Source organism: Drosophila innubila (assembly GCF_004354385.1).
Source record: "Drosophila innubila isolate TH190305 chromosome 3R unlocalized genomic scaffold, UK_Dinn_1.0 2_E_3R, whole genome shotgun sequence".
Lineage (NCBI taxonomy): Eukaryota > Metazoa > Arthropoda > Insecta > Diptera > Drosophilidae > Drosophila > Drosophila innubila.
Window position 1 is genome coordinate 32,107,519 of NW_022995380.1, and position 15,936 is coordinate 32,123,454.

Sequence of the window (15,936 nt, forward strand, 5' to 3'; positions counted from 1 at the left end):
TAAATCTCAAGTTATCACTTTAAATCAACTTCTGATATCATAACTAGTATAAAACAAGACTTTAAATTTGATTCTGAGAGGTTTCATTTTTTTGTAAAAAATCATGTGAAGTCAGACAAAAATTTTGACTTGTAAAGTTGCTAGGTCAAGGGTTGAACCAACTTTAAACTTCCATAACTTTATCAAAACTGAACCGTTTTTCAAACGGTTCATTTTGATCATGGCTTAGCCTCTTCGTTCATTCTGCATTCAAATTTAACAAGAAAAATACAAAAAAAAAAAACTTCCTTAGGATAATTTTGGCAATAGCTTACCTGAGTTTTACTTAAGTAATTAACAGATATTTTGGCATAAAATGTATAGCAATTAAGGTAAAATTAAAAAGTTCTCATAGTTGATATTACTCAGTAAATGTAACTGATCTATGAAAAATCGGGGCTTATATTGTTATGTTATAAAGGCCAAGGATGCACTCAACTTTGTTGTGCCACTTGACTGCAGTAAAATCACATGCTATGTCATGACAACAACAACAGCCACAACAATGACAACAACAACAACCACAACAATACATAACTACAAATAGTTCTGGTTGAACATTCGGAATTTGCCCGCGTTGCGAAAGTTAAACACTAAAAAAAGAAGGACTCGAAAAAAGATTACGTTATGACATTGTTAGCATTGCTTTTGACCAGCGCAAAAAACAACAACAAAGCAAGAGAGTATAAAAAAATATAAGTACAAATATTTTTTTCATGTATGTATTTTTGCAAACACTGCATAAAAATGTGTTTCACAGTTTGTGGGCGGAAAAAAACAGAGTGGAAAAAACAAATGTTACATATGTCGCAACAGTTGTGTTTGAAACGCCGGCGGAAAAATGGGATTGTCCTTTTTTCTAGGATTATTGTTAATGACTTTTTGCGTCCATTTGCTATGCTGAAAGTGTAATTAGAAGATTATTAAAATACGGCTAGTCATATTAAGGCTGACAGGGAAGACTAGAATATACAGAAACTAAAATGGAGATTTCAAGTAAAAAAAATTATAAGCAGAATGGGGTTCTTGAAGCACAAAAAGAAAGAGATACAAAAGTAAATTTAAAGCATGAAACGTGAAAAGAGAATTCATTTTCTTTAAGTCAATATACTATTAAAATAAATATATTTTCCAACTCAAAAGGAACTCAATTTCAAAAGGATTGCCTCATATAGTTGTTATAGAAATCAAATTAACTTTTCTCAGTAAAACTTTTGCAAAATTGGAATTGAGAACAGAGTATTTATTAATCAATTAAGCGCAATCTGTCAAAATATTTTCATTAGTGCTCAGAAATATTTCACTTCAAATATGTCTGTTTCAATTTGGGACTCAACTATTTTGCAAAAAGAGAGATATTTGGACGTGTTTGTTGAATTGTTGATTTTTCCATCAAATTGCTTTATATCCGTAGCATCTGCTCTCTCTCATTCTCTGTCTCCCTCTCTCTTGGTCAACTAAACTGTAAACATTTGCAAGCAACACGTTTACCCGTTTCCGGGTTTGTTTATCAAGTAAAGATGCAGCTGCTAAAAAAAAGTGTTAAGCCAAAAAAAAAAAAAAAATATCAAGCGATATAAAAATTTGTGTGAGCCAAAAACACAGAAACAGCTGCAAAAAGTGTGCAACAAAATAACAGAAAAACTATAGAAAAACGTGTAGAAAGCCAGAGAACGATTGCAAAAAATTGCTTTGGTTGAGGCAAACAAATTTGCAATCAAAGTTGAGATATTTTGTTTTCTATTTTTTTTTTTTTGACAAAGCCTGCAAAACTTTCGACATTTTCCTTTACGCCAGCAAATGGAAATTCAAAATTGTTGCAAAAATCAATCACAAGCTAAGTTAGAAAACAGTTGAGAACTTGACTTTAACTGTTGGCTAATTGCAGCGCGAACTCTAGACGATAAATCCTTCTAAGGTACCTCAAACGAATTCCGAAAATCGGGATTCTTAAAAATAGGATTTCCAAATAGTAGTTAATAAAAATTACGAAGACACATTTGGAAAGATAAAAAATAAGAAAAAGACAAAATAATGAAAGAATCCCGCTATTTTCAATAAAATGTTTTTGATCTTGACTTTTTCTAATTTTCTTGGTACCAATTTTTTTCCTAATAAAGATAATCATTATTTGGGCTATCCTAATTTTTATCTTTCCAATATTTCGAATTTTTAATTTCTACTAATAGAATTGCTTATTTTGATTTATAAATTGTTTCCTTATTATGTTTTTTTGTTTTTAAATTCAAAATTTTCGTATTCTGCCTAATATTTTTCGACATTTGTATAGGGAATCCTAGACAGTAACCCCTTCTCCGATTTTTCCTATTTTGTAAAATCCTGTTAATGTATTTGTGGATTTGTCGCATTTCAAATTTCAATTGCTTTACGTATTTTATTTTTCGGACGTAAGCTGCTTAAATGTTGGCTTGATCCGCGGGGATAACAACAGCAAGAAACATTTGACAATTTTGAGTTGGCTAAGGACAGGAACATTAAGTGGACATGAACAGAAACAGGAACATGAACCGGGACTGGGAAACGTGATGCGCATGAGAAGCATATTTAAAATCAAAATCCAATGCCAGACTGACAACTGACAAACAGGCAGAAAGGGAACCAAGTCCTTGTTTGAATGTGCCTGTGAAGCGTGGACAATTTAACAGACTTATTTATTTATGAAAGCCAAATGCATTTGAGCTGCTCGACAATAGACCAAGTCCATAGTAGTCCGCATTTTGTGGCCAACATCAAATTGAAAATGCCAGCAAAGCCAATTTTATAGGCACGTGTAACTTGGCAATTGGTGAAGAAGGGAATTAGGAACATTACGTGAATGTTCGAGGCCGAATATTGCAGTTTGTTAACTAAATAAATAAATAATAAACAAATTACGAGCATGTCTTGATTTATCAATTCACTTGATTGACTTGCTTTCACCGCATTTTCTCACTTGAAATGTGTTGGAAGTTAATCATTATTTTAAATTATTGACAGAGAAATTTGTTTAAGTGAGCTCTGATAAAAAATTTAATAAAATTTGTTAATGTCATATATTTTTTAACTTTCAATTTCAAAAATTTATGTGTTTTGTTACAATAAAATTTGTATTAAAAAAAATATAATAATAATATATTCTCATTACTCTTAAGTAAAATTACTATAACCCTAAAAATTTGTAAAGTTAAACTTTCGAAATTTTTTTCCATATGAATATCAACTTGATAATGTGTCTTTGTTACAAGATACATTTTGTCCAAAAATAAAAAAAAAATAAAAATAATATATAATAATTTTCTTAGTCTTAAGTACTATACTTAAATTTTAAATAGGTACTTCTTGCATTTTTTTTTTTATCAGTTTTAGTTTATTTAAGATCAACTGTATGCTTGAAATTTGACTGAACTAAATTTCTCTTAACAACTTCGAGCTTATAACCTATTAATTTTTAATTAGATATGTAAAATAGGTGTGCATAAAAATAGCTTACAACTTTGATTTACTATGCCAGACACGCCCAACGGACACGCCCCCACGTCCATGTTCAGGATTTTAATGAGTTCAACACTAAGCCCCAAACCACCCATGGACTCGTATGCAGAGTATACACTGCACAGAAGGGTGCATCGATTTTTTTCCACAAATTATGGAAAACCAAATGTTTAATCTACGGTCGATTCTAAGATGTTTTTTATTAAGAAACCAAATTTGGGTTAAAATTTTTTGTGAAAAAAATCGATACACCCTACTGTACAGGTAGCCTGTACTCGCAATGGCAGGTTAATAACCGACATGGCACGAAAATTAATTGCAAAACATTTAGCCCAAGTTTGTGCTGAAGCAAGTGGCAAGAGAAAGTGGCTTATCTCAAGTGGCATGTGGCAAGTGGCAAGCTCTAGTAAAAGCTGCAGGAAGCATAAAGTCAGGCTGTCTGCCAGCCATTCAAGTTATGCGGCAACGATGTTGCTTCACTGCCCAATGGTCGAAATTAGTGATGTAAAAATACAGCGAAAAATCGACAAGTCGATATTAAAGATAGCGTTTTTCAACAAGTTTAACTCGATTTTTTTTTGTCGATCAATTCAGTTAAATTAATCGATTTTGATCAAAATCGGCAACTTGTAAGATCTATATTTAATTTTAAATATTACCAGCTTAGCTTTAAATATCGAAATATCGATTCAATTTGTTGACCTCAATATCGACAACTCCATTATTTTTATGTCGATTTTTACATTTCGATTTATAACTCGATTCACAGTCTGTATTCACATCCCAATTTGTGTCTGACTTCATCTAATGTGGAATAACTGAAAGTTTTAAATTGAAATTGAAATATCAACCGAGTCTAAGACTTAACATTTAATTAGGCTGATAACTGGTCTTAAATAGTTTTAAAAAGATTTCTTTGTCCCACAACAAATTGTGGTTATGTTTAAGTCCTTTGCCCAAGATGAACCACAATACAAAAGTCAGCTTTAATTTGCCTTGGCAACAGACAGCAAACAATGAGGAAGACAGCCAGATGAAATAGAGGTGGAGTGTAAGGGAGAGGGAGAGAAGGGGAGATAGAAGGGAACCCGCCAACTTAAGAGTGGTGCACGCAAAATAACTTAAAAGCCGCAAAGTGGCTGGTAAAAACTATTTAAGTTTATGCGATAAGGACAATAAAAGCACAGCAACAGGGAGGTACTTTCCCCTTACCCCCCTCACAATCTCTCTCCTTGCTCCTCTCTGAGTTATGCCACGTTTCCCCTTTCCACCGACAAACGTTCTTCTCTAACAGAAAGTGCTGCATACTTATAGGCAACCGCAATATTATCATTGTGTGTGCGTGTGCGACTATGCGAGTGTGTGTGAGAGTATGCCATGTACGTGTATGTGTTTGTGTGTGCAGTTATGTAATTATGGTAATTAAAAACACACCGCACTTGACATGTATTCTTCCATCTTGTATTTTATAGTTAAAAGCCCCTTTTCGGCATTAAATTCCTTACAACAGCTTGCTGAGCTTATTATTTAATTTTATTAAGTTAAATAAGCACGTACGACCTCATGGAGTATAAGATAATTAAATATATGCTTATTTACCTAATGTGAATTCTTAAAAAAACCCACAAAAATAAATATTTCATTTTTTTTGGCTATGAAAATTAATTCCATTTTGCATTAATTTCAAAATAAGTTTGGCATTTGTTCGTTAAATGATTTGATATTGTATACATATTTAGTTTAGTTTATAAATATTTAAATTCTAATAAATTTATTTTAAACTTCTAGTAAAAGAAATTTCATATGTTCAGGGATTTTTGTTAAGAGAAAGTTTTCTTTTAAAAAATTAAAACTAATTATAGAAAGAACTTTTTAATAGATTTTTCTTCAGTGTACACACTTTTATAAAACTTTTTTCTTACATTTTATCTCTTTTAATCAATCCCAATAAAGAGTATTTGAGCTTCGGCATGTCAAATATATCTTAAATTTTTTCTCACACACTTACAAAATATTATAGTCTCATACTTAAAATGCAAAGTCGCAAAAATGTTCAGACATAAATTGCATACATTTTGCGGCTTCTTTTTGCAATTAAAAATTCAAATGAGCTGGAAAAACTGTTGCTCCCAGGAAAGAACAAGTGTAACTAAATGGATTATATAAAAAAAGATTTTCATAAGAGATTTAAAGTACCCTTTATTAAAAGGTATTTATCAAAGCAAACGTTAATCAGAAATCAATAAAAAGCATTTATTTAATTAGAAAAGTAAACTAAACGGCATAAATACCTGCCTCAATAGAATTATTTGTAAAGCTCGAGCTACGCAATCGGCATACAAATTTGTTAACTCGAAGGCGAGACAAATAAACCGCAATGTGCCACAGATGCCAGTCACAGTCAGACCAATAAGTATTCACCTTTCACACGATTCCCCAAACGCATACGAATGAGCTCATTAAATGTGTCTGCTTCTTTATTGCAAAGAACCAAAAAATCGAACTTAAAATTAAAAACACAGTTCAAACATCGAGTCAAGGACATTAATCTCTGTAGCTGCCAAGTGCATTAATTAAATATTCGATGTGAGTTTCTTATTGTGAAAAATATTTGCACATTTGAAGCAATAAAATGGAACTTAAAATAAATATTTTTTCTATTTTTTTTTTTTGCTTCTAAATATTGTTTAAAAGCATGCATCAGGACATTGCTATTAGCTTATTATTAAATATTGCGTCAAATCCTTTGCAAGATTACAGCAACATTGTGTTGTACTGCAGTACGTATGATAAATGTAATTAATTAAGATGTACTTTAACATGTAAATATAACATATGTAGCATATATAGCATATATTGTAACACCTACCCACTTATATTATATAACACGACATCCACTTATGTATTTCTACACACATTCTCTGATCATGATATATGATATCAAAAAGAATTGCGGGCCAGTGCTCTCGCGAACCTAATGTAAACATAAACATCCGCTAGCTCACTAAGGGTAATTTTTGTCGAATCGGCACACGTCCAAGATGTTGCTTAGCATCCCAAGCGTTCGTCATATTAAGAGAGCGATCAGTAAGATCTCTGTATACTTAAGAGCAGACTCCGTCTTCAAGATACCACAACCGAGGTTTGCTAAGCGTCGCCAACACACTTTATGATTAGTCTAGATTTATTCTCTTACTCGAGTGTTCGCCTTTTCCGTGTTATAAATAAAGTATATTTTTATTTTTTAAGCCAAACGGGTTGGACATTGTTTCTATATATCTATAATATCATATAATAATAATATATAATAATCTAATTTTAAAAAAAAATTATTTATATTTCTGCCGCGTTCAATAAATGTTTTACAATCTAACTAAACGAATCAGATTCTTTCCAAACTGGCTCGATTTTTTTACCGAAAAAATGAGTGAATCTCTAAAAAGAAGGTGTTCTAAATTTATTAACTTTTTTCAAATATTTTTAAAATTTTATCAAGAATCAAAAAATATTTCATATTTTTTTACCGCCATCTGTTGTTACATTTACGCAAAGGTAGTGTTTCTTTCGTAAGCCGACGAAAGATGGCGTTCATATTTTGTTTTTTTTTTAATTAATTGCATAAAATAAAACTCATCTTACTGCTAACCGCTCACCTCTTTAGCCCTATCTAATTTAAAAAGAAAATTTAGAAGCTGATGCAATTTAAATATCAGCTTGAGTTTTAAATGATTAAAATTCGAATTGAACCGCCCCATATTTTTAAAATCGATATATCGATAAATATGCTTAGCAATTTTAACCGCTTATCGTTCACTGTGAATCTCAGATAAACCATGTGAAACATCTGAAACAAATTAAATTTAAAAAAAAAAAGACAAAATTCTTAAAAGTTCTAGTTTTAAATTTAAAATTATTTTTAGGAATGGTACATTTTTTCAATGTACTTTTTCGGAAACTTACATATTTTTTTACGAACAAAATCGAGCCAGATCGAAAATTTTTAATATGTGGCAGCCTTTGGTTACTTGTTGTAAAAAACAGCTGATTCGGGTTTAGTTGAATTGTGAAATATTTATTGAACGCAACAGATAAATAAATTATAGTTTTAAACTTAATCAGTTGAATTTAATAAAAATACTAAAATGGCACTGCCAGCAACAAAAGCAACAACGGCGACAACAACACACGCAGTTATTCAAGCAATCGAGAGTTATATACAAAATCAAAATTTATTGGGCGAAATTGCCGAACTGGATGAATTGTTGTACGACGTGATTGATTTGCACAAGGACAACGAATTGGCACTAAAACGTGTGCTGCAGTGCATTCACAATTTGCTGCAGACCAACAACAAATATAATGTGAAATTCGGTGCAAAAGTGTTTCACAAACTCATTGCGGTTGTTATTGCCGGTGACAACAATAGCAATGGGCAGCATGTTGATAGCAACAAGTGCAGTCGGCAACTTGTTGCCAGCGTGCTCATTTGTGTGCAACTCTATGGCCGCAAATTCCCGCGCATTGATGGCAAATTCCTAATCCGGCAACTCTGGTCGCTTTGCCTCAACAGTGAGCGACAACCGCATGCTGCCCAAATTCTGGTGCACCTGTTCGATGACTTTGTCAACAATCTGGGTGAGGAGTGCATTTGCTCCTCCGAACTGCACCTGGTCATCAAGAGTCTGCTGCAATCAGAGACCCGAGAATACCGAAAATCGGCATATTTTCTAATGCGCAAACTCGCCGACATCATGCAACATAAAGAGAGAGAAACAAAGCTATTGGATACTCTAAAATGCAGTGAACCGCAGTGGACTGCTTATGTGACCATCCTGGAGAATCTGGAGGAGCAACAATCGCATCTGGTTCTTCCCACACTTCAAACTTTACTGCCCCGCGTTGTAGCGGGAAATCGGATGCCGGATAAGGATCACCAGGATGGGTACCTTATACAAACTCTGACATTTTTTAAGGAATTACAAAAAAATAAGAGAAGAGTCTTCCAAATTTTTGTTATCTAATAATAACAGTATTCCTAATTTTCGTTCCTAGTACATTTTTTTTCCTAATTTTTATCTTCTCAATTTTTTTTCATAATTTTTATTCTTTCAAATTTATGTTTTTCTTAATTTATGTTTTTGCAATTTTCAGTTTCTAATAACAGTATTCTCAATTTTGGTTTCCTAATTCCGTTTTTCTGAATTTTCCTTCCGAACTCTATGAAATATTTTTTGACATTCGTAATAGGGAATCGAAAGATAACTGGATTTCATGGCTACGTATTTTATACGTCCGTCTGCTGCAGGACAACAATATATTGGTGCTCCGGTGGACACTCACATATTTTCTAAACAACTTTGATGTGACCAAATTGCGTAAGGCGAATCTTCTGACCGAGTTTCTGGCAGCCACAAACAGAACACAACTCTACAATGTCGAAGGATATTTTCTGCCATCACTGGAAAAGGAGAAGTTTATGGCATCCACCGAGGACACGGAGATGTTTTTAGAAGCACTGGTAACAGTTCATTGGCACTCAGCTCCATTGGTATTTTGGTTACGCAACGTAAGGCTTGTTGCCTTATACATACTTATCAGCAAAAATCTGCTCCTGAAACTGAGCTCACAGGTTCGCACCCTTAAAAATAGAAAGTTACGAAAAATCGCCATCGATCTTGTTTTTGAAATCTTTAAGGTAAGTTGTCTTTCAATTTTTAAGTGAACTTTTTATGTTTTATGAAAACAATTACTTGAATAATCTATCTTAAATGATTTTTATCTTCTGTTGCAGGCAACAATCGAGAGTTTGACACTGGGCGAATACTTAGTTTTCATTGAGACACTTTTTAATATCAGCGATGATTATCTCCATATGGATCTGGTGAAATCAAAACTTCAGAATTGCAAGATAGAAGGGAAAAATTTTGTTCCCTTAAACAAGCGTTGCTACGACATTTTTACAAATAATTATCGGATTGAAGATTGTATATGGGTCTATTTCTCATGGATTTTTCATGATATATTTTATATATTAAAACAATTTCCAACGAAACTTCATGGATGGTGGCGTTTTCATCCATTACTTTCTTTAATTCGCGCAGAGCCTAGTAATACTATAGAAAGAGATTTAAGTCTGGACTTCTATAGCACTTATTACAATGTGAATACAGAGATTTTTAAAAAAAGTAACCTTTGCGAAGTTCAAAAGCATATGATTCAACAACTGAAGTGTCAAACGAAAGAGGAGAAGATCTTTGTGAGGGATCATTGTACAGATTGGTTTTACAGGGCTAACCTGCAACGATGGAGTCAAATTCAGACGCATTTAAAACCCCTTAATCTTGTGGAACGTGGCACAATTTTTACGTTTCGACATTTGGCACAACTATTAGGCAAAAGTGACACTCGAATCGAAGATAATGATAATGTACTTAAAGCTTTTAAGGATCGGCTGCAGAAACATCAAACGTGTGAAGAAGCGTAAGTTCGAAATTTGTTTATTAATGACACTTAATTTAACTAGGAATCTTAAATTTACAGTGTTATGGGGATTGTAAATTACGCAAAGAAGCATCTGAGTGATATTGAAGCTGAGAAATTATGTGTGGATTTGCTTGAAAACCGTAAAAGTTCGATAACACAGATAATTTTATTCGCTGCGAAAACATTAAGTATATCCTATATTGTGGAGAGAATTCTCGATGGGGATACCAGCACTGGAGATGCACGGTTAGTACTTATCTTATATCTGATATTTTTGATATCCAATATCTAATTTAAAACTAGTCGGAATGGCTATAGTCGAGATACCGACCATAGGATACCCGTTACTTGTTCCAATATACATAAAAGTACTTTAAAAAAATTACTTGAAATGCTTTGAAAACAATAATTCGCCATTACTGCCGTTCTACTGGTCCCCGATCTTGCTTTATTTCTTTTTTTTTTTTTGGAATTTTTGATTTTGTAATTCTTACAAAAATATGCCTACTACTTGCAGCATTGAGGACGCCTACAAAGAGAGTTTAGACACCCTTGCACACAATGACTTAAATCTACGAGATAAATTTATCGAGTCAATCCAGAAACAGTCAAAGAAAAGAAGAAATGCCATAAGGGACTCGCTGCTTTTTATTAACAAACAATTGACAGAAAAGAAACCACGATATTTTGAAAACTGTAAGGAGCACAGACGGAAAATCCGGATTGCTAGGGCATTGTTGGGCATGCAAGATCATATCAATTGGTCGGATGAGATGTGGAATTCATTAATGGTCTGCAATGATCAGCTAAATGTCAGCTACATGTATGAGTGCCTTGTGGCAAGACTTTTGCCCAACTTTGATATGTTATTAGATCGAATGCAGTTAATGGAGTCTATGAAGCCAAGCCAACAAGTTTCGATAACTTCCGTAGCGCACTTATATTGCATTCGGAACTGGGACATCATTGAATCAAAGCATTTGCAGAAAGTCGTCACTTTGCTTTTGCCTCTTACAATGGGAGCAAATTTTCAAACCCGTCTACTCGCTCAATTGGTTATTCACACGTTTGCAGTGAAATGCGAGCAGACCAGGTAAGCACACAAAATACTCACATACAACTCCGGTAAAAATAGTAGAACCGTGTGTATTGTGATATGTTTTTCTCAACACCTAAAAATATAAGTAACCAATAACTTAATATAACAAAGTAATCAATTTTAAATAGCTATCATCATCATCTCTTTGGAAAAGATTTGACAAAAATCGTATTTATTGCAAACCGTTTAAAGGTAAAATTTACATTTATGGAAGACCTATCAAAATCAGGGTTTAAAACCGTAACCGTAACCGGTTGAGATTGATAACCGTAACTCCAAACCCTAACCGAATAATAACCAATCTTCTCGTTTTTCAATCTAATTTTAATTTAAATTTGTAATATTGATCTTATTAAATTATATGTATAATAGCTTTTTTACCGGTATTTTAAGACCGAAACATACAAAAAAAAAACCGGACCCCGACCGAAACGAAATATACAAAGATTTTTTATAATATTATTCATAGCAAATTTTAATACCAAGGAAATATTTTTAATTTTTCTAGCATTGACTTGCCTGTTCTCGAAACTTTAAAGACAGCTATAGAATCGACTTTGGGATCTAAATTACATACTTTTGAAAATGAAACTCGTCTCACCTTATCGAAAGTAATGGATTATACTTCAAAGATGGACAATCACCCCCAAGCAAATGTTATCTTGTATATGACAAATGCACCATTTGATGAATACAGCAAATTCGGTATGAACTACCAGCTTAAAAACCATCTAGATGAGCACCGAAATGTCCTAATAACGAAAAAGAAACTATCAACTGCTGCACTTGAACTGCCAATTGAGATAGACAATTTAAATGTGCAGAGAAAGGCAAATCCCATGAATAATATATTCAACACAGATGAGACTATTGCAATGGATTCTCAACACAATGAGCAAGACCTGATTGTGGTAGCGTCCTTAATAGATAAACTACCCAATCTTGGAGGTCTAGCTCGCACCTGTGAAGTATTGGGTGTCAAGACATTGATCTTAAGCGCCAAGTCCATCGTTGATAAATCGGATTTTACGAATTTAAGGTAAACAAAAACATTTTATAATATAATTTTAAAAAATATGACAATTATAAATTACAGTATGACCGCCGAAAAGAGTTTGAATATTATGGAAGTGAAACCTGGAGCACTTGCTGCATTTTTGATTGAGAAACAATCCATGGGTTATAAAATTGTTGGTGCCGAACAAACAGCGCATAGCGTGAGTTTTACTGACTTTAAGTTTCCCGAAAAATGTGTCTTGTTGTTGGGGTAAGCACATATAAAATTTAATTACCCCTTATAACTATTAACAACAATTTAATATTCTTCTATAGTCATGAAAAACATGGTATTTCTGTGGATTTAATTGCTCTCTTGGATTTTGCTGTTGAAATACCACAATTTGGAATGGTGCGATCGTTAAATGTTCATGTGACAGGATCTCTGTTCATTTGGGAGTACTGCAAGCAGCATTTAACTAAAAAGTCAAATCGATAAACAGAATGGCCAGTTAACAAAATATTAATTCGATTAGATCGATCAATAAAATAGCCTTCTCTTAAAACCGTAATCAAATACTAAATTCCTTTTGAGCTAAGAGAATAAATGCTTTATACTTTTATATCAAAAATTAAAAGATGTTTTTATTTTATTAAATAAAAAAAGTAGGAACTTTTAGTTTAATTATCATCATCATCAACATCATACACCAATATTTGCCCAATATACCTTAAAAAAATGCTTCTATTACCCCTAATTATTCTTAATATCATCTTTATGGGGCTTGCGAAAACTTTCACATTGCATTTCAGAAATAAAAATGCATTAAATTGATATATTGGTACAATGTATACTGATATTATAGTATTTGTGTAGTTGAAATAATATTCATAAAAATTAAATTTTAGCTGACCGAGACTGCAAAATAATCGATAGTTCATGAGCGACGGAATAAGTTGACTCGCTCATTTTTCAGTCATGATCTAAATCACTCATTTAGTTCATTATTTAGTTGGTCAGAGTTGGCGCCAGAAAATTCCAACAAAATTTCTAGCTTCAAAATTAGGAAGTTTTACAAAAATAAAGGTAGAAAAATTTTAAGTCACCAATGTTAACAACTGACCCAAAATGGTACATATTGCCAGATCGGTGAAATTAACAGGGTGGCAAGCTTTCGGTCGGCTGGCAACTCTAAACTATAGTGTTGGTTTGTGGTTCTGTTTGTTGCGTTTATAATAATAATAACAAAAACAGAAAGCAAAACATGAGTTTCTCCGAAAATTCGTCGGATTCCGATTGGTGAGTTTGCTTTGCATATTTAGGAGTGTGTGTATGTTTCTCATTTGCTTGCTTATATTTAGGAAGGAGGCAAAGATTAAAGTGAAACTAAACAGCAGTGGAAATGCAAGTGGAAAACAGAAATATTGTCAAAAGTTCTGTGAAAAGTGGCTAAATCTGTTTGAGCCTTGGCTAAGACGCTCAGCCGATGATCCCAACAAGCCGTTCTGTCGCGCCTGTCAGTGTCGCCTCGACTGCAATCGCTGCCATCTCGTGAGACACGAACGCACCACGAAGCACAAACGAAATCTCGAATCGCTGATCACGAAAGGCGAAGGCGCTGTGCGAAAGGAATTGAGTGTGCGACAGGAACGCAGCAAATATTATCATCAGCGAAAGAGAGCGCTAAAGGCATTAAAGCTAAAGCAGGAGATTGTCGAGCCTGTAGCTGAGGAGAACAACCAGCTGCAGGAGAGGCATGTGGAGCGGGAGGAGAGGTCTGAGACAGAGACAACAACAGTCGTGAATACTGAAAGTGCAATTGAAGAAAGGTAAACAAACATTTCCCATCAAGTTGCATTTATATAAAGTGACGTCCTCTCTCTCTAAAAGCCGAGAGAGCTCTTTTGAAAGTTGAACTACCTCAGCTATTAAAGAATACGTTTCCTTATATAGTAAATACACATTTTTTCCTACATTCATAACAAGTTTTACTTTATTTTTCAGCTCTCACAACTTTCAAGTAATTGAAGCAACAGTTCAATCTCAATCTTCGTTATCAAACAACGCCCGAATTCCAACAACAACAAAAGCAGCGACAATAAAAACAAGCCCGCCTTCCGTTACAAACTCAGCATCGAATCGAAAGGAAGGCCTAAAACTTCTAATGCAAATTCAACAGGATAAGAACGAGCTAATGGAGTCTTTCCGTGAACTGATTGGCGTACAATTACCGCAAGCATTGCCACCCAGAGAGAAAAATCATGTGGATCTATTTTTCGAAAGCGTCAGTTCGAGTGTTAAGGCGCTTTGCCCGAAACTTGTGGCCGAGGCAAAAATGCGCGTATCTCAACTAATTTGCGAGCTGGAACTGCGTGCACTTAAAGATAATAATAGTGCAAATGGGGACTCGATAAATGTAGAAATGCCAATTCCGTTAACGATACCACAATCAAGCACCGAACAACACAGCATTTCTTCTCATCATCCTCAATTTGGAGGTTTGACCTAAGATCAAGGCCGACCGTATCGTTATATCATAAATATAATTAGAATTAATTTGTATAGAGCTTTTAATTAAATTTATAATATAACGTTTTTAAATCAAGTAAAATAAATTAAGCAAATACATTGATATGTTTGGGAAAGTTAATATTCAGTCATCGGTTCGATCCGATTTGAAATCAATTTAAATAGATTTTTAAGAAAACTGTCATTCTGTAAACGTAACAGATTAGTAAGTAGCTCTAGCAGCGCCATCTTGTGTCGAATTCACTTAACAGCAGCACAATCTGCAAACGCGCGCAATTAAAGTATTTTTTAGCAATAATTTGGCAAAAACTTAACAAAAAACTGAAATCTTTTCTTCTTTTTATAAAGATTTGAAGTTCGTCACCCTCTGGGTAGAGAAGTTATAAAATTTATTCCAAAAAATATCGAAAAATCTACTAAATTTTAACAAAAATTATGCAAAAATAAAAAACTCTAGTTTTAAATAAAAAAAAAGATACTCTTTTTTATGTATTTTTTTCCGGAGAGTACCTTTATTATGTAAGAAATCGAGCCAGATCGGAAACTTTTACTGAGTGGCAACCTTTGCTTTATTGTTACAACCAACTATTTTGGAACAGCTGATTCGCGTTTATTTGGGTTGTAACATTTATTGAATGCAACAGATAAATTGAATTAAAGTTTGAAACTAAATATAGTTCTACAAATCAGAAAATCATGTCGTTAAAGCGCTTTAATTTGAAGACCAGACCACGACGGAATCGTGAGGAACTCTTGCAGAGCATAACACGCGATCGCGCCTTATTGAACGCCTATTTTCAAGATCTCACAGCTAGAGAAGAGTCGAAGTCCCAGTCGATAACCCAGAAGGAACCACAAACGAAGTCTCAGTCGGCAGCTCAGAAGGAAACATCTCTAAATAAAGCAAGCAAAATGCAGCAACGCGACAGTTATGATTTGTTTTTTGAAAGTGCCTGCATTAGTATCAAAAGTTTACCGCCAAAATTAGCAGCAGAGGCCAAAAGCCGCATCTCACAAATCATAACAGAATTTGAGCTGCGAGCTATATCAGAAGAGGAAGAGAAACAACATCAGCAGCAGCAGCAACAACAGCTCGTTAAAACAATGAGAGTGAGTGAGAGCGAGGACGCTTCATCTGGCATTGTTTACGAATTTCAACCTTACACTTGAAGAAATCTCTATCAGCGATCGCAAATAATAATTATTTTAATAATTAAAATTAATTGTAACTTTCTATTTTGACAAAATTATATAATAACAGAATTCAATAATTAAGTTTCTATTTGTAATAATAGCA

At 33.6% G+C, this 15,936-nt stretch overlaps 3 protein-coding genes across 3 annotated transcripts; all 3 read left to right on the forward strand.

Moving 5' to 3' along the window:
• The first annotated feature begins 7,595 nt into the window (after positions 1–7,595).
• Positions 7,596–12,741, forward strand: LOC117791092. Its single transcript, XM_034630747.1, has 8 exons — positions 7,596–8,473; positions 8,779–9,226; positions 9,323–10,011; positions 10,072–10,260; positions 10,532–11,107; positions 11,622–12,152; positions 12,210–12,380; positions 12,446–12,741. The coding sequence occupies exons 1-8, from the start codon at positions 7,674–7,676 to the stop codon at positions 12,606–12,608; spliced, it is 3,567 nt and encodes a 1,188-aa protein (XP_034486638.1). The 5' UTR covers positions 7,596–7,673; the 3' UTR covers positions 12,609–12,741.
• Positions 12,742–13,242: 501 nt separating this feature from the next.
• LOC117790386 (protein suppressor of variegation 3-7) lies at positions 13,243–14,716 on the forward strand. The gene is made up of 3 exons (XM_034629822.1): positions 13,243–13,409; positions 13,472–13,939; positions 14,115–14,716. Exons 1-3 carry the CDS (start codon positions 13,375–13,377, stop codon positions 14,617–14,619), a joined length of 1,008 nt encoding a protein of 335 aa, XP_034485713.1. The 5' UTR covers positions 13,243–13,374; the 3' UTR covers positions 14,620–14,716.
• A 516-nt stretch (positions 14,717–15,232) lies between these two features.
• LOC117790878 (protein suppressor of variegation 3-7) lies at positions 15,233–15,916 on the forward strand. Its single transcript, XM_034630485.1, has one exon. It carries the CDS (start codon positions 15,336–15,338, stop codon positions 15,807–15,809), a length of 474 nt encoding a protein of 157 aa, XP_034486376.1. The 5' UTR covers positions 15,233–15,335; the 3' UTR covers positions 15,810–15,916.
• The last annotated feature ends 20 nt before the right edge of the window (positions 15,917–15,936 follow it).

What these genes read in the sequence shown, in the direction of transcription:
- LOC117790386 (XM_034629822.1), top strand. Translation starts at nt 13,375, where the DNA reads ATGAGTTTCTCCGAAAATTCGTCGGATTCCGATTG. An exon ending in AATTCGTCGGATTCCGATTG is followed by an intron (nt 13,410 to 13,471) that starts GTGAGTTTGCTT and finishes GCTTATATTTAG; the next exon opens with GAAGGAGGCAAAGATTAAAG. An exon ending in GAAAGTGCAATTGAAGAAAG is followed by an intron (nt 13,940 to 14,114) that starts GTAAACAAACAT and finishes TTTATTTTTCAG; the next exon opens with CTCTCACAACTTTCAAGTAA.
- LOC117791092 (XM_034630747.1), top strand. Translation starts at nt 7,674, where the DNA reads ATGGCACTGCCAGCAACAAAAGCAACAACGGCGACAACAACACACGCA. An exon ending in GATAAGGATCACCAGGATGG is followed by an intron (nt 8,474 to 8,778) that starts GTACCTTATACA and finishes CATTCGTAATAG; the next exon opens with GGAATCGAAAGATAACTGGA. An exon ending in AAATGTGTCTTGTTGTTGGG is followed by an intron (nt 12,381 to 12,445) that starts GTAAGCACATAT and finishes ATTCTTCTATAG; the next exon opens with TCATGAAAAACATGGTATTT.
- LOC117790878 (XM_034630485.1), top strand. Translation starts at nt 15,336, where the DNA reads ATGTCGTTAAAGCGCTTTAATTTGAAGACCAGACCACGACGGAATCGT.